Here is a 23,493-nt window from a genome sequence, read left to right on the forward strand (position 1 = left end):
ACCAGGGGAAAGGAACACGGTTTGGACACCCCCAAAACAGGCTCCTGCTGTCCTGCCGTCTTGGCACTGGTGCTGAGTTAGGACTGGGGGTGGAGGCTCTGTCCCAGAGAAGATGGCCTTGAGCCATAACCCCAGCAGGCACCCCCTCTCCTGTGTCCTATACACTCTTCAGTTGCCAATGACCTGTTTCCCCACCCCAAGGCTCCCCGACAGGGAGCAGACATCTGCAGAGGTCATTTTAGGAGGGAGGTGTCCGGTCGCTTTGCAAAATTGTTCCCTCGGGAGGTGCTTGTGAAAGACCACAGGCGAGCACTGGTAGAGGGGTGACGAGTTTGGGGTCCGAATGTGGGGGAGGCGATGGCTAGGAGTTCCCGAGGACTGTCGGGGGCGAGAGTTGTCACTTCGCGAAGGTTCCCTCCATAGCGCAGGGCAAGAGAGCGACTTTGAGGACCCGCCAGCTGAACGCCGGGGCTGAGAGGGGCACTCGGGAATGTGGGATCTTTAAATGTAGGCGGGGTTTGTGGGGTCGCCGAGGGCGGTGCCAACCCGGGCTCGACCAATCGGTGGCACCACCCGCGTCGCACCGCCCCCTCCTCTCCTGGCCGGGGCGGGCGCGCGCCCCCCAGGCCGGGCGGGTGGACTGGGCGGCGGGTGATGCGCCCGCCGCCCCAGGCCCCGCAGCCTCCGGGCTCTGCGCCCGCCGGCTGCTGCCCGGTCCGGCCCCGGCCGCCGCCCGGGGGTCTGCGACGGTGCGGGACCCTCACCCTTCCAACCTCGTCCGCCCGCCGGAGCCGAGCCCTGCAGGTATGGAGTGGCATGGGCTGCGGCGCCCTGGGAGGGAGGCACGTCCCGGAGGGAGACGTGGTTTGGGCCAGGGGCCAGAAGGGTCTCCCTGAGGTCCGGAGCCCAGGGACACGAGGAGGGGTAAAATGTGTGTTTGTGCAATGAGTGAAGCTTCAAGGACCCCCTTCGGGAAAGAGAGGGTACTGGGTCCACTTTGGGGTGGGGGGCAGATTAGCGAGTGTCCTAGCTCCCTAGATATGGTGGGGGGAGCTCTCAGGGTGCAGGCAATGACCCAGGACTGACTAGGAAGGGGAGGAGGAGATGCTCCCCACTGGCCCCTGGATCAAGCAGTTACGGTCGCTCCTGTAAGGGTCAGGGAGCCGGGTATCCCAGACCTCCCTGGGCGGAGGTGGGGGTACCTCGCACAGAACACTGCTCTAGGGTGTCCTGGAGGGCGGGGCTGCAGATATGAGTGCTGGAGGCTGGGGGCCAGTCAGATGCAGATAAAGATGGATCAGAATGGGTGGCTCTGGGGAGGGCAGGGCAGGCTAATTGCACCCTGCTGCCTGCTGGCAGGTTCCTGATGGGTGATGCTGGGGGAGAAACACCCCAGGGGAATTGGGTAGTCAGCCAGCACTTCTCTGTACCCACTCCCTGGCAGCCCATGGAGTGTGAGGGCATGTGGATCCTCTGCACCCTGCAGAGCCAGAACCCCAAGAGTGCTGGTAGGGGGGATGTCTTGGGGTCCCTCCCCCACTCTCCACAGGGACACACACCCATGACTCTCCCACACACCCTGGAAGGTTCTGCCATGTGCTGCTCTGGAAGTGGTTCCTGGGACCGGTGGAGTGGGCATTTCGCCCCAGAGGGGGCTTTGCCTGGATGGGCAGGGGACACTTTCTCCTGGTCCAGCTCTGAAGGAGACTGGTGTGCAGCAGTGGCACCACAGCCAGCATGCCCACAACCGTGTGCTAAGCATGTTCCACTGGAGATTGCACTCCATTCTAGCCACCAGTCCTGCTGGGTGGGCACCAAGACACCCCTTTACTGAAGAGGCAGCTGAGGAGGGGGTTATGACTTTGTCCTGGCTGGAACACCCGCAGTTCATTTCCGGGCAGCCACTGCGAGCCACCCTGCTCCGTGGCACCTGCCCACCTTCCTGCACTCCTCAAGCACTCCTGGTGCCCCCTGCCCTGCTTGGCTCACAGCTTTCCCACAGTGTCTTTTGGGATGGTTGTGGTGGGGAGCCCAGATGACCCCTGCTCGTCTGCCCACCCAGCTTTCAGCAAACAGAGGTCTTGTGCCCTAGATGCATTAGGCAAGCTTGGCAAATCTAGGGACCGTCAAACCAAAATGCAGTCTGCACGGTGTTTGTAACCTCTTAGGGAACTCCTTGGCAAACTCAAGGCCTTCACCCAGAAAATTTTACACCCTCTTATGGACATCCACACTTTGGCCAAGGTTTCTGGCTCCTGGGAATCTCTGAGGGTCCCAGAGGGCTGCAGTGTTAGGTCCAGACTGCAGCTGGGGAGGGGAAGGTGGGCCTAGGAAGGGATGGGGTTTCTTGTCCCCAGGGCTCTCTGTTCCCACCCAGCCTTTAGAAGCAGACTGCCCCCTTTTCCTGTGGAAACTCAGGCAGCCCCTTCTATCCTTCCATTTCCTTTGAGGTCACAGGAAGGGTCAGGCAGCCACCATGCCTGTGTCCCCTCAAGGGCAGAGCCAGGCTGACACCCTTTCCAGATGGCAGCTCATCAAGAGGGAACCGGACACATCGTGCCACCCACTGCCACCGGCTCCCCCATGGCACTAACTTAGTCCTTGCCCTTCCTGGCTGGGTGACCTTGGGCAAAATGGCAAACCTCTCTGAGCTCTGTCTCCCATCTGTAAAATGGGAGGAGGAATGCCACCCACCTTGCTGAGCAGCAATAGGAATTAAATTCCATCATTCTGATAAGGGCTCTGTCTACAATAAGCTGACACCAGGAAGTCCCACACCACCACCACCACCACCCCTGCCCGCCCAGGAGCCACCTGCTGCCTGTACCCACCTCCCTCCTGCCCAGGGCACCTTAGGACGGGGCTGCCAGGCGAAGAAGAGCATGGCGATCACAGAGCTGATTTTGGCCTATGCGTCGGGCGGCTGAGTCACATCCCCAAATTGCATCTTCATCTATGCATTTTGGAAGGTCGTTTGCCATCCAAACGCCCCCACCCCCTTCCAGGTCCTGTTTGCCAGGCCACCCGCCTCTCCTGCCTGTGCCTTAAGCCCTGGCTGGGGGGACCTTCTTTGCTTTCAGAAGGTGCCTGGCGTTTCCTCATCTCCCAGGCAAGGGTGGGGTCTGGGGGCCACTGTGCATACACTGTGTATCTCATCCCCTCCTAGCAGCTGATGGCCCTTCAGGTGGCAGGCAGGGGTTCTAGACCAGAAGGAGAGTGGCACCTGAGTGTGAGGACAGAAAGATCAGGGCCAAGGTCAGCCTTATAAACTGAAGTGCTGAGTCTGCAGGACATCAGGCCTAATAAACTGTGAAGCTGCAGGCCACAGGTGGCCACAGCCCGGCTGATATGATGGGAGTGGCAAGGGTGATGCCATGTTCTGAGGCTCATGAGGTCACTCAGCCATGGGAGGAATGTTTCCTGTGCTCCTACTGTATGCTGGCGCCAGCCTCTAGGGACATGTGCATGGGACAGACACTGGGGGGTGCCAGGCAAGGGCACAGGCGGTCCTGTGATGCGTGCCATGGTGACCCAGGTCCTGCCTGGAAGCATGACTCATCTTGGCACATCCTGAAATGACAGTTTCCCCATTTGTCACCCTCAGAACGTAGTTTCAAGACTGCGGGTGGGGGCATCCTGTCTGTGCATACAGCCCCCTCTCACAGGTCCCCCAATGCATGCCAGCTTGGCCTTTTCAAAGGGGACACACTTGGCTCACTGCCCAACATTGCCTGGCTGGTTGGGAAAATCTCACAAGGCAGCCCAGTCCCAAATCTGTCCTGTAAGGAGATTCCACTTCCTTAAAACCAGCCAAATCTCAGGATCCCCTTCCTGGGGGAATTGTGAGGATTAAAGAGAAAATCTGTGTGAAGGATGGAGCCTTACACACAACAGATGTTCAATAAGTGTCAGGTGTGGTGACAGCAGAGGGGACATGCTGGAGAGGATGAGAGAGTGGGCGGGGTTGGGGTGGGAGAGGTCCTGGCAAGTTGGGACCCAGGAGACCAGACTCCAGGCAGCCTCCTCCTGTGCCTGTCACCGCCACCAGGGTCCTTGCTCTTGCATGTGATGCCATGGGGACACTGTCCTGTGCAGGGGCAAAATCTAAGCCTGTCAGAGTGATCTGACAGTCTGCTCCTTGGTAACCTGGTGGGGAAACTGGGGCTAGGCTGAGGTCAGAGGGCCGGGCTCACAAGGCCCTAAGAATGAATTCTGGGGTCTTAGAGTTAAATTGCAGATTGCCATGCTGGTCCTGGAATCTGGAGGTCACGGCCCTCCCTCCACCCAGGCAGGAGGTTGCTGAGGGTCTCTGCAGCCGCAGCCACAGTTCCTGACATCCTCCCAGCCTTACCAGGCCTCTGAACAACTTTGTGGGAGGACTGGAGGCTGAGTAGAGTGAGATGATATTATCTAACAGCCTGAGGGTTAGAAGGAGCGCCAATTGTAACCACCTCTGAGTGGATACTTAGATAGCGTCTGGCCCTCCCAGGCAAATCTGTTGTCAAATTCCATCTCAAGGCATTGAGAAGTGTTTACTGAGTGTTGGCTGTGTGCCAAGCATTGTTCTAGGTACTTGGAGGCACAGAGCGTCAGATGGCAGAGGTCTTGTAGGAGAGTGTTCCAAGCAGAGGAAACAACACGTGCAAAGGTCCCAGGGCGAGACCAAGCTTATCAGTATCTGGTGATAAGGAGCCAGTGTGGCTAGAAGGATTTGAATCTGTGGAGAAAAAGAAGGATGAGATGGGTGGGAGCCAGATCACAGGGCCTCCTGGCCATGGTGAGAAATTTGGTTTTTCTGCAATGGGAGAGTTTTGAGCAGAGGAGGGACATAGCCAACTTGGATGTTTCTGGAATGGCCAACCCATGTCAGCCGCTCTACAGTCAAGGCTTTCTGAGACAGAATGTTCTGCGGTGGTAACAGTGGTCCCTGGCCTTCTGGTCCGGTCCTGTCATGACCATGTCCCCTCTGCCCATTCAGGTCAGCACTGGAACCCAGCCACTGAGCCATGCCAGGCCCCTGGCGGCCTGCAACGAGCCGAAGCCCAGCACCCACATAGTCATGAACAGCCACAGCCGCAGTGGCTGCAGGGGGCAGCCACTGGGCAGCGGGCTGGGTGCTCTGGGCCGAGACCCTCCAGACCCCGAGGCTGGCCGCCCCCCACAGCTCCTGCATGGCCCGGGCCTCCAGGTGGTGGTGGCTAAGAGCGAGCAGGCCAGGCGCTCGCCTGGTAGTCCCCAGGGGCAGCCTCAGGACCAGGAAGAGGAGGAAGATGACGAAGAGGACGAGGCAGGGAGGCAGAGGGGCTCAGGGAAGCCTCCAAATGTGGGCCACCGCCTGGGCCACCGGCGGGCACTCTTTGAGAAGCGGAAACGCCTCAGCGACTATGCACTCATCTTCGGCATGTTTGGTATTGTTGTCATGGTGACCGAGACGGAGCTGTCCTGGGGGGTCTACACCAAGGTAGGCCCCCGCCCAGCCTGCCTAGCTCCCCGCTGTTCCTTGGGCATGGGGTCAGGGACATCAGCCCCAGGAGAGTCAGGTGGGGGATGCTGTGGGGACCCCTGGGGGCAGGGAGGCTGCAGACTGGGGTGGAAGGCCCCGCCCGTCCCATTCCCTCTGCCCGGCACCAAAGGGCCACACCCTGGCTTAAAGTGGGGAAGGTGTCTGTGTGCGGGACAGGCCCAGGGTCAGGGAGTCTTGGAGAAAGCCTAGTGGGGAGCAAAAGAGTTTCCCCACCATTTTAGAGTGGGCAGGGCTGGGTTACAGCCTGCCTGGGGGTCCCCTCTGCTCCCCAAGGGTTTGTGAGGACAGAGAGAGATAAGGGCCATGTCAGGCTGTAAACTGTGAGGTGGTGAGCCTGGATGAGGCCCGGCCCTGTGAACTGGGAAGTGCTGTGCCCATGTGAGGGCTGGACTTGATAACCGTGGAGTGGTGCCAGTCCAGGCTCAAGGAGCAAGGACAGGAGCGCCCTTCCTGAGGGCAGCACCGGAATGCAGGTAGGGGATCGGGAGCGCTGCGGCCCCCACCACGCTGCCTTCTGCTCTCTCTCTGCCCAGGGGTCCCTGTACTCGTTTGCCCTTAAATGCCTCATCAGCCTCTCCACGGTCATCCTGCTGGGCCTGGTGGTCCTCTACCACGCCAGGGAGATCCAGGTCAGTGCCCGGCTGGACCGGGGCAGCTCCCCTCCCCATGCCCCACAGCCCTCCACACCAGCCGCCTGTGGCCCCAGCCCCCTAAAACATAAAAGGATCAATAGACTCGTTACAGAAAAAAACTACCTCAGTGAAGACACACTGTGCGGATCACTCTAAATTTCCTTGGAACGTTTATCTATGCTTTAATTTTCATTGATTACTTGCAGAAGAAATGGGTGGTGCAGGAGTAGGAGGTGAGCTGGGGTCTGGTAAACAGGGACGATTTTTCGGGCCCTGGGGTCTCCAGAGGTCTCGCAGCTGTGGAAGCCAGTGCTGGTAGGCACCAGGCCCCTTCCCTCACTCGACTGGGCTCTGCATTTGAAATGCTATTACATCACCAGGTGGCTTGTTCTCCTATTTCTGGGGTTAATCACAATCTCTGGTCAGACCCCAGAGAGCTTATCTCAGGGCTTGTCCGGCACATGTGCCCACAGTGAGCAGATGTCACCTGGGGCGGGCCCCAGGGCCCACGGATGCCAAGGGGTGTCGAGATCTGACTCCTGACTCTCACCTCTGACCCCTGACCTCAAGGAGCCACAGTCTGGTGGGAGATAGGCATAGGAAAACCTGCCTGGATTGCACCATGTGTAGTCTTCTGTGGGGGCACCTGGGGTCCTAGATGTGGCCACCGTGGAGAGGGGTACAGTAGCTTCTGAGCTGGAAGGAAGCAGTTCTTAAGGGACAGCTGCTAGGGACAACATCTGGTAGTTTCTAAGTTAAACTCAGTTACCCTCTGATCCTATGATTCCACTCCTAGGTATAGACCCAAGAGAAATGACAACATACATCCACACAAAAACTTGGACAGGTATGTTCATAGCAGCCCAACTCACAATAGCCAGAAAGTGGAAACAACCGAGTGTCCATCATATGAATAAACTAAACGTGGTCATGCAGTGGAATATTCAGCCATGAAAAGAAAGAATGAAGCCCTGTGTGAGTTTTATTTGGGTTGCCCTAACAAAGTACCACAACAACGGAGTGGCTTAAACAACAGAAATGTATTGTCCCACAGTTCTGAAGGCTGGAAATCCAAAATCCAAAATCCAATTTCTCCTGATGCCTCTCTCCGTGGCCTGCAGACACGCCTCTCTCGCTGTGTCCTTAGGTGGCCTTTTCTCTGTGTTTATACATCTTTAGTGTTTTCTTCCACTTCTCAGAAGGACACCAGTCCTCTAGGATTAGGGCCCCACCCTTAGGACCTCATTTAACCTTAATTACCTCTGTAAAGGTCCTTTTACCAAATACAATCAGTGAGGCCTGTATGGGAGGCTTTATGAATGGTAAGGGGATGTCAGTCAGTCCATAATGCTCTACCGTCTGGCCTGGTTCCCAAAGTCATATCTCTCTCCCCTGAAAAAATACCTTCACCCTATCCAAATAGCTCCAAAAGTTTTAAACCATTCCAGCATCAGCTGGACATGCAGAGTCTCACTAGGGTACAGGCACACCTCATTTAATTGATTTTTGCGTTATTGTGCTTCACAGGTATTGCATTTTTTACAAATGGGAGATCTGGGGCAACCCTGTGTCAAGCAAGTCTGACTGCACCATTTTTCCCCACAGCACTTGCTTCCTTGGTGTCTCTGTGTTCCATTTCGGTAATTCTCACAGTATTCCAAACTTTTTCGTCGTTATACTTAAGGGTGATCTGTGATCAGTGATTACTACTGGCTGAGGGCTTAAATAATGGCTAGCATTTTTCAGCAACAAAGTATTTTGTAATTAAGATATGTACCTTGTTTTTTTTTTCTTTTAGACATAATGCTATTGCACATTTAATTGACTACAATATAGTGCAGACATGAATATGCACTGGGAAACCAGAAAATTCATTAAACTTGCTTGTGATATTCACTTTATAGCGGTAGCCTGGAAGTGAACCTGCAAAATCTCCTGGGTATGCCTGTACCATCTAAATCAGATATGGGTGAGACCCAGGCAAAATTCCTCTCCAGCTGTGAACAGGACAGGTCCCCGTTCTTCCAAATGACAGTGGCGGGGCAGGCATAGGCTAGACATTCCCATCCCAACAGGGAGAAATCCTAAAGAAGAGAGGAGTGACAGGTCCTAAGTGAGTCTAAGAGCTAAGCAGGCAAATCCATCAGATTTGAAGGCTTGAGAATAATCCATGCTCTACCTGCAGGGCCCCACTGGGGTGGCAGCATTGCCCCCTCAGCTCTGGGTGGTGGCCTTTTGTGACTGGCTTCTTTCACTCAGCGCAATGTTTTTGAGGTTCATTGACATTGTAGCATGAGTTGGAGCTTTATTCCCCTTTCTGGCCCAGTCATGTTTTATTGTGTGGACGACCACATTTTGTTCATCCATTCATCTATTAATGGACATTGTTTCTGCTTTTGGCAATTATGAGCAGTGCTGCTGTGATCATGTGCATACAAGGATTTGTTCAAATGCCTGTTTTCATGTCTCTTGTGTATATTCCCAGGAGCCTGGCCGCTGGGGTATTGGTAGGTCCGTGTTTAAGTTTTGGGGGAACACCTGTGCCATGTTTAGTTTGAATTGTGGCCAACGCTTACAGTGACAGAGTCTCACGTACGAGGCCATGTTTCTCCTCAAAGCTGAGCCAGTGGGGTCTCAGGCCTGGGGCCTCCCTGGAGGGACCTGGGTGCATGTCCGAGACCCACTGCCCCCCGCCCTCTGCAGCTGTTCATGGTGGACAATGGGGCGGATGACTGGCGCATCGCTATGACCCGCGAGCGTGTCTTCCTCATCTCCCTGGAGCTGGCCGTGTGTGCCATCCACCCGGTGCCGGGCCACTACCGCTTCACGTGGACAGCGCGGCTGGCCTTCACATACGCGCCATCAGCGGCCGAAGCAGACGTGGACGTGCTGCTGTCCGTCCCCATGTTCCTGCGCCTCTACCTGCTGGGCCGCGTCATGCTGCTGCACAGCAAGATCTTCACGGACGCCTCCAGCCGCAGCATCGGCGCGCTCAACAAGATCACCTTCAACACGCGCTTCGTCATGAAGACACTGATGACCATCTGCCCTGGCACTGTGCTGCTTGTGTTCAGCCTCTCCTCCTGGATCATCGCCGCCTGGACCGTGCGTGTCTGTGAGAGGTGTGCTCGGCCCCCAGGCTCCCGGCCCCGGGGACCCCATGGCCCCCGTGACTTTAGGGACCCAGGGCTCACCTTGCCATCAGTTCCATGGCCCTGACCCCTGAGGTGCCCCCCTCAGTGACTGCCCCCTCACAGCCCCCTGGTCCCTGGGCCTCCAGCCGTGGTGTCCCCAGCCACCCCAAACCCGCACCCCTCCAGGACCCCAGCCCTCTTCTTCCTCCTCCTCCCCCAGGGGGGTCTGATGTTCCTCTTCTGCCTCCACTGTGGGCAGCCAACCTCTGACCCCTGGGCCAGGGTGATGGAGGCAGCGGGAACAGGGACACCCCCCATCTGCCTGTCTCCTTGAAAATTTAACCTGCTCTCCTTCTCCCTTCTGCCCGCCCCACTGGACTGTAGGGAAAACATGTGAGTCCTACCCTCAGCCCAGCCTTGTGCACAGAGCTGCCGCCATCCCAGCCCCCAGGAATTTAAGATTAGCTGCCGGGAAGGGAGGGAGTGTGAAGGGGAGGGGTGGCCAGGACCTGGCCGGAGCCTGCAAGCCGTCGGGAGAGGCCACCCCAGCAGGGCCTGGCCAGGCAGGTTGGAGTCTGGAGTCGGGCCCAGGTTAAGGGGAGGCTGGCCACTCTCAGGCTGTGTCCACTGGGGGTCCTTATCTCCAAGGTGGCAGGAGGAAAAAGGGCTTGGCTCTTGCATCTCCTTCAGGCAGCTGAGCCTGGGGGTTCAGGTGTCTCCTGAGAGTTAAGAGCCTGAGGTGAGTGAAAGCTGGCCCAGCCTGTAGGACCCTGCACACGGTTTTATCTGAACAGCGTTGTAAGGTGGCAGGTTGTCAACCCAACTTACAGGAAAGGAAACTGAGGAGCAAGGGACAGTCCCAAGGGCCCAAGTCCTGGTCATCTCCAGGGACCCTGGGGGGCTCCAGGGGAGGGAGGGGCCCTGCTGGGCCTCTCAAGGGGCAGGCGTGCCTTGTCTGGGGAAGGGGGTCTCTCCTGCCTTGTGCCTAGCTGGAGAAGGCCCTGGAGGGGTCTGTGGGACCAGGCTTCCTAGGGGGTCCCTGGGGTTGGACCCTCCCCCCAGTTCTCATCCCCTCTTAACTCCCCCAACGACTTCTGCCTCAGCTTGATGTGGGGGTAAAGTTCCAGCTTTCCTGCTGCCAAGGCTTATCATCTGGGTGTCCCATGGGGTCTCCTGGACCCCTGATGTGTCCCCATGCCAGTTCCCATCCCCCACCCCTTTGGGGTCCCTGGAGAGGGAGAGGGATTCCTAGGCATGCTGAGGTCCAGTCGGGGTCATTTTAGGGGTCCCTGGGTGGGGGTGAGGAATGGGGCAGGGTCAGGGGGCAGCCAATCCTAAATTCTGGGCCCTGTGATGCTGCTTGAAGCCCCCTTGCCTGCCTCGCTCCACCCTGTGGCTCTGTCCCACCCCATCCCGCCTCCCGCATGCTCCCCACTTCCCGATCCTGGGTGGGCCCGTGGCACCTACCATCACTCTAGCCGGGCCTGGGCTCCTTGGCCCACTGCTGGGGGGCCCCTCTCCTCCTGCCTCCTGTGTGTAGGGGGCTGGTCTCCCGAGAGGTGGAGGTCCTCAGATCCTTGGGGCTCAGGTACTTTGGGGAAAGGCAGGGCTCAGTCCCTGGTCCTCCTCGCCCAGCCAGCAGCCTGTAAGCCCAGGCTGGATGGGCCTGGGATGGCATCCAACTCCCAAGGGCGCAGGGACCCCCAAACACCAGACCTCCGTCCCTCTCATGCTGCTTTAGAGCTTCCATCCCCCCTGCCCCGGAGCCCTTGACCCCAGCCCCATCTGCCTGCAACAGCCCTCTCCCCGCCCCCACCTGCAGGCCACCCCCACCAGCTGCCCTGCCTCTGTGCCTCTGCAGTGGATCCCTAACCTTCTTGAACCCCCCAGGGCCCAAGGTCTGCAAAGAAGTGTGTCAGCAAGAAGGAGCCCCTAAGCTGCCCAAGCTGGAGGGGCTTTGCAGGCTGTTGGCTGGGCTGGAAAAGAACTTCAAGGCGCCCCCAGAACTGGAGAACTGACTCCTCGGCCCCCTAGCCTGGGTTGACCATAGATAGAACCTGTCTGCCGCCCATGTGGCTGGGTTCCTAGGCCTGCCTGTGATGGGGACAAAATCATGTCCTTTGCAAGGCCTTTGGGTCTGTCTCCCCCATACCAAAAGTGTAGCCCCAGGCCTCACCCCAGTACCAGGCAAGCTACCCTCTTCCTCCCCACCCTGCAGACAAACCCCAGGCCCAGTGCTGCCCTCCACATATTGGTCTGTCATCTCCCGAGTCCTGGGATATCCTCCTCCAGCTCCTGTCTCCTCCAGTTGTCCGACCTCCTCGGGGCTTCACGGGCTGGGGAAGTTCTTCCTGGTGTCTGACCTGAATCCTCACCTCCACTCCCTGCCGCTTCTGGCACCCGTGGCTGCCCATCTCCGCATCTGTCTATGTGTGTGTCTTTGGGAGGGGGATCGTGGGCACACGTGGGCGCACCCTCACCTGGTCCCCTCTTTGCCTCATCACCAGAGAGGGCAGACATCCCGGGCAGCAGCTTGGGGGTCGGGCAAAGGAAGAAGGTTGGAAGGGATGCTGGAGGGTGGGGGGTGGGCGCCCTTTACCCCGTGGTGCCCTCGGGAGGACACTAACCACCCCCACCCGCTCTGGGGGGGCACCTGTATCACTTTGAGCCCCTGAGTGATCAGCTCTCTGCAGCCAAGGCCGCCGTGCAGGGCAGAGCCAGGGCTCTGCCACCCTGGCACTGCCCCGAGAGTGTGATGGGGACAGAGGGGTCCATGTGGACTGAACAGGCCCTCCCTGGCTTCCCCCAGGTACCATGACAAGCAGGAAGTGACCAGTAACTTTTTGGGAGCCATGTGGCTTATCTCCATCACCTTCCTCTCCATCGGCTACGGTGACATGGTGCCCCACACTTACTGCGGGAAGGGCGTGTGCCTGCTCACCGGCATCATGGTATGGGACAGGGCCTCTCATACCCCTGAGCACAGGGAGCTCACTCCATCGCGAGGCCTCACATTTCCTTTTCGTGTGGGCCCGCCCTTCCGCCACCCTCCTTATTTCCAACCCCCAAGGGTGGGCAGCCTCGATGCCTGGTGCCTTCTCCTCCCTGATTCTGTCATCAGGTTCCCTGCCTCGTAGAAACTTCTGCCTCATCAAGCTGCTTTCACCTCCTCCACAAACACTTGTCCGTGTTTTGCATTATGAACTGTCCACTGCATGGGAGGATATTGTCCACTGCATGTCCTCTTCACCACTGCCCCCTGCACCCCAATTAATAACATGTTCATTTGTGAAAAACTGGTGAGTATCACCAGGCAAAAGAAGCCGACCTGACCCCACCCCAGGGGCCACCCCAGACTATGCCCTTTCTCTGTCACAGAGACATGTGTTTCCTCTTGCAAAAAGTATGATGCCGTCCCCACCACCATTTCCCTTCCTCCTGCAGAGGAAGGGGACATCTTGCTGTGACGCAGCCCAGCCCCCCTCACTGCGTGCACACTCGCCATCTCCCGAGGCCCGTGGCGCTGATCCCTCTTTGCCTCTTATCCCCTCCCGTTTGGACACCAGCTGGGGGTCCACGTCCCCATCCTGTCCCCAGCGGGGCCTCCCTTCCCCTGGCCAGGCTGACACAGCCCCTCTTGTTGAATGGCATCACATGTATTTGCTTACTTCGTTTTTGCCAGAGGGGCGGGGAAAAACAATCAGCGTGCTCCACCTCTGTACCAAGCAAATAAACTTCACACGTAAACAAAGAAACATGCTCAGATAAAGTCTAAGTAAAACCCAGAAAGTCCAAGACACAGTGTCAGACACCCTTTTCCGTGCTGTGTGCTATTCCATGTGGACATTTCCAGCATTTTGTTTGCCCTGTCAACACGGCTTTTCCTGACAGTGCTCTCCCACGTCCTTCCAAGAACTTTGTTCTGGCCAAGAACCCACGACAGGGTTTCCTCGCGGCTATTTTGTGCCCACCCCCCACACCCCCAGGCTGGGCAGAACCCCAGGACTGTCTGATGCTCCTCCTGCTCTTGCCCACCATAAATGTTTCTACCATCCTTAAGAAAAACTGAACCGCCCAGGCCCTCCAGGGGCCGAGCCCACACCTTTCCCTCCTTCCGCCTTGTCTGCAGTAGCCTTGGGGGAAGCAGCTGGCAGGGAGGCCCCAGGGTAGCCTCTAGCACAGGTGGGGAGCCGACTGCTGGCCCCCCTCTCCTGCCCCTGCCACCTGCCTCCTGGCCACTCCTGGGGCGGATGACACCTTATGAATGTCCTGGACTCCCAGGCCCCCCTTCTTGGTAGAAAGACCTACCCCCACCCTCCCCCTTACATCCCTCTGGCTGCCTGCCCCCCACCAGGGGCCCGCCCCTCTCCCTTGTCTTCTCTGTCTCCCAGGCTGCTTCCATCACAGGGGAGGCCTCCCTTCCTTCCACTTCCCCACGTCCTGGGACCTACACTTGGCTTCTTCCCCCCTGCAAATGCCCCACTTCAGGCAGTCAGCCTGACCCACCCTCACACCACCTTTGTCACCCAGCCAGCTGGCCCCCCATTACTGCTCAGCAACATGTCAGCCAGGTCTCTGTTCCCAACACCCAGAACCCAAAGCCTTGATAGAAGTGCTTGCAAATCCACCTCTGTGGTCATTGGCCCCGAATGTACCTGCAGACCCTCCCTGCACATTGTTCCTTTCTTATCTCCAAGTCTGTTTCCCCCTTTGCTTAATGTGGATGAGAGTTCTACCTCCCAGGCTTGTTGGGGATTGAATGAGCTAATCCATGACACATGCATCCCCAGACGTTTGACAGACATTAAGCAAGTAAGATCAGGAGTCAGCTGCGTAAAGGCAAGGGTGGAATCAGGGTGGGCTTCCTGGAGAAGGGTTTGTGTCCTGCCGCAGCTGGGATCCACACGAGGCGGACACTGACATGTCCCCGACCTCTCCACCTGCAGGGGGCTGGCTGCACCGCGCTTGTGGTGGCTGTGGTGGCCCGGAAACTGGAGCTCACCAAAGCAGAAAAACACGTGCACAACTTCATGATGGACACCCAGCTCACCAAGCGGGTAAGGACTCCAGCCCCCATCACAGCCATCTCCCCTTCTGGTTGTCAAGGGCCTTCCCCACCTTACTTCTGCACAAACCAGGCATACACATGTGCCCACAGATCACTCTACTGCACTCTGTAGAAGACTGCCCAGGGCTCTGCCACTGATACCTACACCTATGAGCCGCGCACAGAGCAATGTGGCAATGCCTAGTCACAGCCCAGCCATGGGCACACAGCAAGAAGTAGGGATTCTGGGGCTAAGCAACCAGGTGCAATTATAAGCTATCTGACCTTGGCAGGTTGGCCTCTCTGGTCCTCAGTTTTCCCACCTATTAAAGGAGGGGGATTCACCGAATTAACATTTGCAAGGTGTATAGAAAGGGTCTGACTCCTGGTGAGTGTTGTGTGTTAGGTACGCACACACAGAGCACAACTGTAGACATAATATAAACATGGCCCTGCCTTACAGTTCTAGGACCTCAAAGGGGCAGTTCCAAGAGTTTCTGGAAGTTTCCAGAGCATTCTGTGCTTTTGTGCCCACCTTGAGGAATTTTTCTTTCTCTGGCTCCAGGTGAAAAATGCCGCTGCTAACGTTCTCAGGGAGACGTGGCTCATCTACAAACATACCAGGCTGGTGAAGAAGCCAGACCATGCCCGGGTTCGGAAACACCAGCGTAAGTTCCTCCAAGCCATCCATCAGTAAGTCCAGTACCTTTCCCGCTTGTGTTTCTGTGTCCACCTGGCTTGGAGGCAGCCTTGGCCTCCAGGAGGAAGCTGTGGGTCAGGCCAGGCAGCTCAGCATGGCCTTGTCACAGCTCCTCCCATGCCAGGTGGTCAGTTGGTTGGGGGCTGCAGCTTTTGTGCCGGGTAGGATGGTGGGATGATCAGGGGGAAGCAGGTTACAGGCCCAACACATGTCCAGGGCAATCATGTTTGATTGGTCATGCCACCCACCCAAGAGAAATGGCAGGAAGCCTATTTTATTCTCTGGAATATGATTTTACACCTTAGACATTGAAGAAATTCCTTTTTTTTGCTTTGGCTCCCAGGAAGCTCAGAATTAAATTTGTCGCCTGATTGAAGTGATCAGGTGGGGTAATTAGAAATTGCTTTCTTTCCGCTGTTGTCTCTTTGTCCTGAGAATTACTTAGTCAAGCAGTTCGCACCTTGGCTGCTCATTGGAGTCACCCAAGGGACTTTTAAAATCCCACAGGCTGCACCCAAAGCCAGTTACTGTAAGTATGGGATGCAGCTTGGGCTTAAGTTTCAGTTCCTCAGGGGAGACCTTGTGCATCCAGAGTTGCAAACCATTCCTGTAAAGGGCCAGATACTAAATATTACAGGCTTTGTAGCCCTGACAGTCTCTGTCATAACAACTCGACTCTGCCCTTATATCTGGAAGGCAGTGAGATGAATGGGTGCCACAAAAAACATAAATGTTTGTTTTTCAAAAAGGCAGCTGGCCACATTTGGCCCACTGGCCATAATATGTTGATCACTGTCCACTAGAAACACCATGTGAGCCACGTATATCATTTTAAATTTCATAGTAGCCACATTTAAAAAAAAAGGAAAAGGTAACAAGTGAAATAAATTTTAATATATTTATTTAATATATCTAAAATATCATTAAACATGGATTGATATAAAAAATCATTGAGATATTTTAGAAAGTTTTTGTGTAAGTCTTCAAAGTCCATTGTGTATTTTACATTTATAGCCTGTTTTTATTCAGACCAGACACATCAAGTGCCCTGTAGCCACATAGAGGATGGATGGGATATAGAATGGATTTAAGTCTAGAATTTAAATAGCTCTGTATTTTGTGGTGTGGGGCACTCAAATATAAATTACAATTGAATCATGTGATACCTGATTTAAAAATAATAAAAACATTTTTAGGCAATTTTCAGAATGAGCCCACGGGTTCCTGTCTCTCAGCATGGGAAACCTCATTCACAACTAGATTCCCCTAAATAAGTCAGAGGGACACCCCTACCCCAAAAGCCGCCAGGCCAGATTCAGGGACCAGTGAGCCAGAGAGTGAGGCAAATAGTGTTAAGGTCTGAACTAGTACAGCCCGACAGGTACTGGGTCAGCCATGGGGAACAGACCGATGAGTCAGCCGTGGGCACCGATGAGAGGCAGCACAGAGAACCCCAGTGTGAGTGGTGGAGTGGGGAGGCTGGGTAAGGAGAGAGCCCAGGGTGGGACCGGGGCAGCCTGGTTTCTGGGGTGCCAGAAGGTAAAAGAATATGACCATGGGGAGACCAGGTCATGGGAGAGGAAGCTCAGCCAGCTGGACTTTATAACTTTTTAATCCTATTTAATCATTCTTGCCTCTTTAAAAAACAGCTTTGTTGAGGTATGGTCAACATACAGTCAGGTACACCTATTTAACATGCAGTTTGATCAGTGTTAACATATGTAAATACCCTTGAAACTATCACCACAGTTAAGATAACGAGCAGATCATCACCTCAAGTGTTTCCTTGTACCCTTTACTGTCCTTGTGTTTTAGCTAGAATTCAGTCCATTTACACCTACTGTGTTTATTGTACACCTACTTGTCTTTAACTAGATAGTCTAGTCCATTTATGTTTACAGTGTTTACTGTTATAATGGTATTGATTTCTCATAATAACAGCCCATACCTCACAGGATTTTGGAAAGGCCTGAATGGGATTATGTGCAGAAATAGCTGGCATAGTTCCTGGCACAGACAAGTGCTTGGTAATGAATGCCTTCCTCCAATCCCTGCCTCCTGCCTCTGCTTTGACGTTGCCTAAAAAGCAGGGAGAGGGGCTGGTACCCCACTTACTCGACTTTACTGTGCTCAGGTGTTAGTCCTGCTTCGTCACAAGACCCCAAGGCCCTTGAGGACAGGGATCCCACATTATTGACCCTTCTGCAGTTGTTAACTGACCACTGGGTCCCAGTCTGGTCTCTGCCACCTAACTGTGGGGCTTTGGAAAGTGACAGTGCCACTTCAAGCTTCATTTTATAAAGTGGAGATGATGGTAATGTGTCTCTTCTCAGGAATGGGTTGTCAGTCAAACACAATTGGGGTGACCAGATGACTTACCTGTGCCCTCCTGCCACACAGCATTTTCTCAATATGGAACCTGGTGTCCTTGTTATAACCACCCATGATATGTTCATTTGGTCACTGCATGAGCATTTCCTACACCAGTTGGTACACCAGGCATGGGGGACACAGATATGGCCCTGCTAGGACCTTGCCCCGAGGAATGTTCCAAAATGTTCTTTGGGGTAAGCGGGGATAGTGGGAATTGAGGAAAGCCAAGTCTGGAGAGAAGGTGCCTGCTCTATCATTTACCTGTGTCCCTTTGTTCTGCAGTGGGACTGTCTCAGTCACCCTTAGGTCCCCCTGTACCCCTCAAAAAAAAGTGGCCCTGTAAGAACAGCTGATGAAATCAAGCAAGTGTGAACTAGGGCCTAAAGGGTGGATGGGATGGGTAAGAAACCAACAGGTGGGCAGGCATACCAAGGAGTGTCCACAGCCTGGGCAAAGGCAGGGAGGTGGGGATGAGCCCAGTGTCGGGGAGACTAGAGGTCTCATCTGCAGGCAGGAGGGAGCCACGTCATGTTCTTGAGCTGAAGAGTCCCAGTGGTGGAAGCTATGTGTGAGCAGTCAGTGAAAAGGAAGAAATGGAGAGGCCAGATTGAGGAGCACAGCATGGCTTTGGGGAGTGTATGTGCTCCCTGGGACTGCTGAAACAAAGGATGGGGGAGTTAAAACAACAGAATGTATGATTTCACCATTCCAGAGGCCAGAGTCTGAAATCGAGGTAGTAGGCAGGGTCTGCAGGCACCAGAGAGGACCTGTACAGGCTTCCCCCTAGCCTCTGGCAGCCTCAAGCCTGGCTTGTAGATGCATTATCCTGATCCTTCGTCTTTCCTGACATTCTCCCTGTCTTCACATCATCCTGCCTCTGTGAGGTTACGTCGCCCTACTTCTGTGAATGTCTGTGTCCAAATTTCCCTGTTTTATCAGGACACCAGTCACATTGGAGTAGGGCCCTCCCTGAGGACCTAAGCTTAACTTGGTTAAATCTGCAAAGACCCTATTTGCAAATGAGGTTACATTCTGAGGTCCTGGGGGTTGGAATGTATTTCTTTTTGAGGAACACTATTCAACCCATAACAGGGAGGTTCTAGAAAAGCCAGGAATGACTTCCCTGGGGAAAGCAGGTTAGGGCTCTTCAGCAAGCCTCTGCTTCCTGTCCAAGGCACCCCCCAAACCTCCAGAGCTGGTGGTGTTTGTTTCTACCTCCATTTCCCCAGACCAAGGGCTGGGTCCTCCTGCCAGCATGGGCGGGCCCCCCAAGGGGCCTCCTAAGCATCTATCCCATGTGGACATGCTGGGATTGAGTTTGCAGCAACGAGGAAGAGAGTCCTACAGGAATGGTCTGAGCCTCAGTTTCCACCTGGGAAAATAGCACAGGCAGTTTTCTGGACTAAATGCCACCACCAGGGCCAGGTGCTTGGCACAGGATGGCATACAGGGAGGCCGCAGAGCTGAGGGCATCTGCTTTCACTGGGTGATCATTGCCAGAGGAAGAGGATGGAAGGTAGAAGTGTCCCCAAGGGGCTGGCACTACCTCCTCAGGGGCTGGGCTACTTCCCAGAGCAAGGGCAGCAGCTGTTGCCAGCCTGACCCTGGGGCCACACACTCGGGAGGCGGGTGGGGCCGGGCATATGCCACCCAGCTGCACGGAGATTAAAACTGCCTTGTGATTTCTCTCTTCTCTGCCGGGTCCTACCAGAGCTCAAAAGTAAGTCTCTTCCTAGAGGTTAGCGGTGCATGGCAGTCACGGGTGAGGGCACACACCCAGGGTAGCTCCTGGAGGCTTGTGTCCACCCACCATGCAGGCTTCACTTAGGCCTGGGGGAGGCCAAGGTCCTGGGTCATCCTGAGTTGGGCTGTGTGTACATGGCCAGACGGTGGGCACTGTGCTGGGAGGGAATGGGCTGCAGGTGCCTGACCCTAACTTCCACCTTATTCCGCACTGCATGTTCTACAAGGCGACCCCCCAGGTGGGGTGGGTACACGAAGGACCCCCATATCTTCTACAGCCGCTAAGCAACCCCACCTGCTCACTGTCCCACAGGCTCCGGAGTGTGAAGATTGAGCAGGGGAAGCTGAATGACCAAGCCAGCACTCTCGCCGAGCTGGCCAAGGTGAGCAGGGCTGGGTGGGGTGGCTCCCCAGGAGAGGACTCACTTCCTGCCATGGGAGGGACAGCAGACAGGTGACACAGGCGAAGGATGCAAGGTGGGCAGGGACCCCCCACCAGGGGACAAGGGCTCTGTCTGCAAGAGTCCACTATGACTAGAGACTCTGTGAGAGACACTGAGAATCTACTTCTGTGTGTAAACTCTTTACATTTTAACATTGGCATCTTATTTAAAAAATTACCACCTAATAAAATAGCTTTAATAAGAGCATTTAATTAGTGGGCTAACTTGGTGAAATTGGTGAAGTGGTACTTTTGTATTTAAGCATGTCATCTAGATACAAACTCTAAAGTTAAAGAGAAAAACAAATCTCTTGCTGTGGATGAAAATTCAAATTATAGCATTAGCAGAAAACTTATTTGTGCAGGAATTAAATACATTTCAGAAATTACAGTTTGTCACATTATTCTGAACTCCCTTCTGACCAATGATGTGCCTTTCATAAATAGTTCAGGTGTGAACGTTGCTCATTGGCTTCATCCCAATCAATTAATCACTCTGAGGCTAACTTAATATTATCTTTAGCAGATGTTAAGTCTTATCCTATATTACTTATACCAGCATATTTTGGATCCACTCCCTTTCGTTATTAAGAGTATGCAGTGTAACTTAATATTAACCTACATAAATTTAGTTTGTAAGGGAACATTACAGAGGAGAAAAAACATATTCTAGAGCCCTGAAAATATAATTCAATTGGTAGGAGAAAGAACAGAATCCTAAGAGCATGTAGAAATCCTTGGCCAGCGAATTTGATGTCGTATGAGAGATTACACATAAAATGCCTTTGAAAACTCAGGTACTAGATAGATATTGGGGTTTAATCTCTGACAAAAATAAAATGTACTATTCTAAGTTAAAAAAAAAAAAATTAAACCTCGGACAGGGCCAAAGAGAACCATCCCAGGGCTGGATGCCTGCAGATGTTAGTCTGTGGCCCTGGGGCCTGTGGTCCCGTGAGGCAGGCTGAGGTGAAGGTCGGTGGCCATAGGAGGGGTCCCCCCGAGGTGCTAGTTAACCCTCAGGTGGGGTAGGTCTACCAATAACAGAAAAGGGTGGGGGGCAGGACAGAGGCAAAGGTGTGGAGGCTAGAAGGGAGAGGCTGGGTGAAGCGAAGCAAGGAGCCGTGTGGGTGCCTCATTCTTTCCGCCGACTATGGAGCGATTGGTTGGGGCGTCTTTTCCCACCTCGGCCCGGCACTGCCCCTTCAGTCCTCCCATACGAGGGCCGGGAAGGGTGGTGAGCTGAGGTCGTCGGCCTTGTGTCTGATCAGCACGCAGCTGTCGACACGAAAAGATGTTCTGCGCCACCTGGTGGCGAGAGGCGCCTGCACCGAGGGATTTCCCTGCGTGGCTGGCCACGGCTCTGGGCACATCTGAACAACCAGGCCCTGCTTGCTGGGTGGTGGGAAGCAGTTTAGGTGATGGGTATGCCCCACTGCCTGCTGTAACAGTAATTGTTTGGCTGTCATGTTCCCTGCTCTGTGATTGGGTCAGATCTCGGGGTAGACACCTCTTCCCCTAGAATCTAATGGGTGCAGGGAGGGGGCAGTTCAAAGCTGAGCCCCCTTCCACATCCGCATGACCATCACCCCAGTCTGTAACCTAAGCCTAAAACCTCCCACAGGTCTATGGGCTGTGATTCCTCAGGATGAAGGCACTGCCCAAGACCACCCTTTGGCTTCATATGTCATGTGGCCAGTTCATCCCACTGGGGCAGCTCTGGCCACATCCACCTGGCCCCAGAACCATCCTGACCTCCCTCAGGCCTGCTCACCCCCATCCTGGCACGCAAGGTGGGGTCTATCTAGCGAGAGACCCGTGGGGCTAGGTGTGTCGTCACCATTGCTCCTCACTTGGGTCCCCTTAATGGGCCCCTCCCACCCCACCCAGGGCTGCTCATCTGTCTCCGGGTCTGTCCCTCCCTCTCATCTGGCCTCTCCTCTCCCTCCCACCCCTTGTGTCTCCGGCAGACCCAGAATGTCATGTACGACCTCATGTCCGAGCTGCACACCCAGCACGAGGAGTTGGAGGCCCGCCTGGCTGCCCTTGAAAGCCGTCTGGATGTGCTGGGCACTTCCCTGCAGGCCCTGCCCAGCCTCATTGCCCAAGCCATACACCCACCCCCTGCCCCCCTGCCTTCCCGGCCTGGCCCTGGACCCCCAGACAAGGTAGTTCAGAGCCCTCGGCACTGGTGGCCACCTACGGCCCCTTCAGACTGTGGGTGACAGCCCTGCCTGCCACCAGACCCCTCAATCTTGGCCATCGTGTGGCCGCCACTCCACGCCACCCAGGACGCCCTGTACAGCAGCGCCTCTTGGAGTCCAGGAGCCAAAGCTGAGTTGGGCTGAGTGGACCAGGGCCCAGACTGTCCAGGCAAAGGGCGGAAGGCAGGGCCACACCACACGTTGTGGAACAGGCCACAGCCTGCTTCCTGCCTGGTTGGAACTGGGGGAGCCCGGAGCTTCCTCTGGTTCCCTGGTCCTCCGACTCTTCCCAGGCCCCCAATGGGTGTGGAGCAGCCGGGAGAGGGGTCCTTGCCAGTTCTGAATAAAGCAGGACCCACTCAGTTGCTGCCTGTCATGCGTGGCTGGGAGCCCTCATCATCACAACATGGGAGGTGGACACTGGGTCCGGGTGTCAGCATGGACGTGGGGATCAAGGTAAGCCCATCCCATCACTATCCGAGCTTGGTATCCCCCAGGCCCACGCTCGGTTGAGGACACCTCCTTGAGGACATCTGCACCATCACCTGGTGATGATACAGGCACCCTGCAGAGGGCAGGGCCCAACTGGGGCCTGCCAGAGGCAGCAGATAAAGGGAACATTCCTGCTACCAGCCTGCTTTGCTGGAGCACCCACGTGGGCCAGGCTCCAGTGGGGCCATGGGTCACAGTCCCATGGGGGAGGTGACAAGAGTGAGGAGGAGGGTCATTCAGTCTTCACTGGATATGCATTAAGCGCCTGCTGTATGCAGGGAACGTACTGCAAACTACTACACTCACTGTTCACTAGAACCTGACCAGGCCAGGGTGAGTAAACTGAGACTCAGAGAAGTGAAGCTACCAGCCTGGGGCTGCAGAGCAAGGAGGGTTGAGCCAGGATTCAAACTCAGGGTCCCATGGGCCAAAGTGAAGACCCCAGACTTGGTGGTGGGCACTCTTTAGGAGATGTAAGTAGTGGGGTGTGGTACAATTCTGGGTTTAGAGTGGCCCCTCTGGGGCAGGACTTGGGGTGGGCTGGAAAATTCCAGACACAAGTAGAACAGAAAGGTCCCTCTGGCGTTGGGCTTAGCGTGCTGCAGTGAGGCAAGGGTGGCAGGCACATGGCAGATGCTGGGGTCCTGGTTCCTGAGGAGGCTAATCTTTGGCTGGCTGAGATCTCCAGGCCCTGGTAGCCTCTGATAAGGCCATTGGCTCCTCCTGGCTTGGTAGATAGCTTGGGTGCAAGAACCAGAAGGGTCTGGGGAGGTGCCTGTGGGCTGGGGTCAGACCTGGGTTCCACTCCTGACTCTCCCACTGCTGGGTGCCTCTGGGCAGTGGTTGCCCCCTCTGGGGACCTCAGTTTCCTCATCTGTAAGATCCAATGAGAATAGGATGCTGTGCCCCCCACCCCATGCTGGGGAACACCTAGTTTGACAGAGGAGGCACAGTAAACACAGCAGTCACTGACACAGTGACCAGACCCATGGAGAAATAAACAACGTCAGAGCATAACTACGGTACTCTGGAGGGCTAACAGCTGGGCACTGCGGTGGGGGGGGGGGCGGGGGGCGGTTGGGCAGATGTGGGGAAGAGCGTACCTAAACAGTGGAACAGCCAGTGCAAAGGCCAAGAGGCAAGACTTCAGCTTGGTGTGCTTGGGGAACAGCTAGGAGGTGGCAGGGAGACCAGCCAGCAGG

At 55.4% G+C, this 23,493-nt stretch overlaps 1 protein-coding gene across 3 annotated transcripts; it reads left to right on the top strand.

Annotated features, from left to right (window-relative positions):
- The first annotated feature begins 608 nt into the window (after positions 1-608).
- Positions 609-22,524, top strand: KCNN1 (potassium calcium-activated channel subfamily N member 1). 3 transcript variants are annotated; one of them, XR_008993098.1, is made up of 9 exons: positions 609-804; positions 4,979-5,461; positions 6,058-6,153; positions 8,860-9,278; positions 12,100-12,241; positions 14,237-14,347; positions 14,903-15,005; positions 19,467-19,536; positions 21,566-21,701. XR_008993098.1 is itself a non-coding variant. In XM_036876119.2 (9 exons), exons 1-9 carry the CDS (start codon positions 655-657, stop codon positions 21,818-21,820), a joined length of 1,854 nt encoding a protein of 617 aa, XP_036732014.1. In that variant the 5' UTR covers positions 640-654; the 3' UTR covers positions 21,821-22,524. The 3 variants fall into 3 exon arrangements, 1 of the variants encoding a protein (XP_036732014.1); XR_008993097.1 differs by having other exon boundaries at positions 14,903-15,039; positions 21,566-21,619; XM_036876119.2 differs by having other exon boundaries at positions 640-804; positions 14,903-15,030; positions 21,566-22,524.
- Positions 22,525-23,493: the final 969 nt, after the last annotated feature.

The sequence above is a fragment of the Manis pentadactyla genome, chromosome 12 (genome assembly GCF_030020395.1).
Source record: "Manis pentadactyla isolate mManPen7 chromosome 12, mManPen7.hap1, whole genome shotgun sequence".
In the NCBI taxonomy this organism is placed as follows: domain Eukaryota; kingdom Metazoa; phylum Chordata; class Mammalia; order Pholidota; family Manidae; genus Manis; species Manis pentadactyla.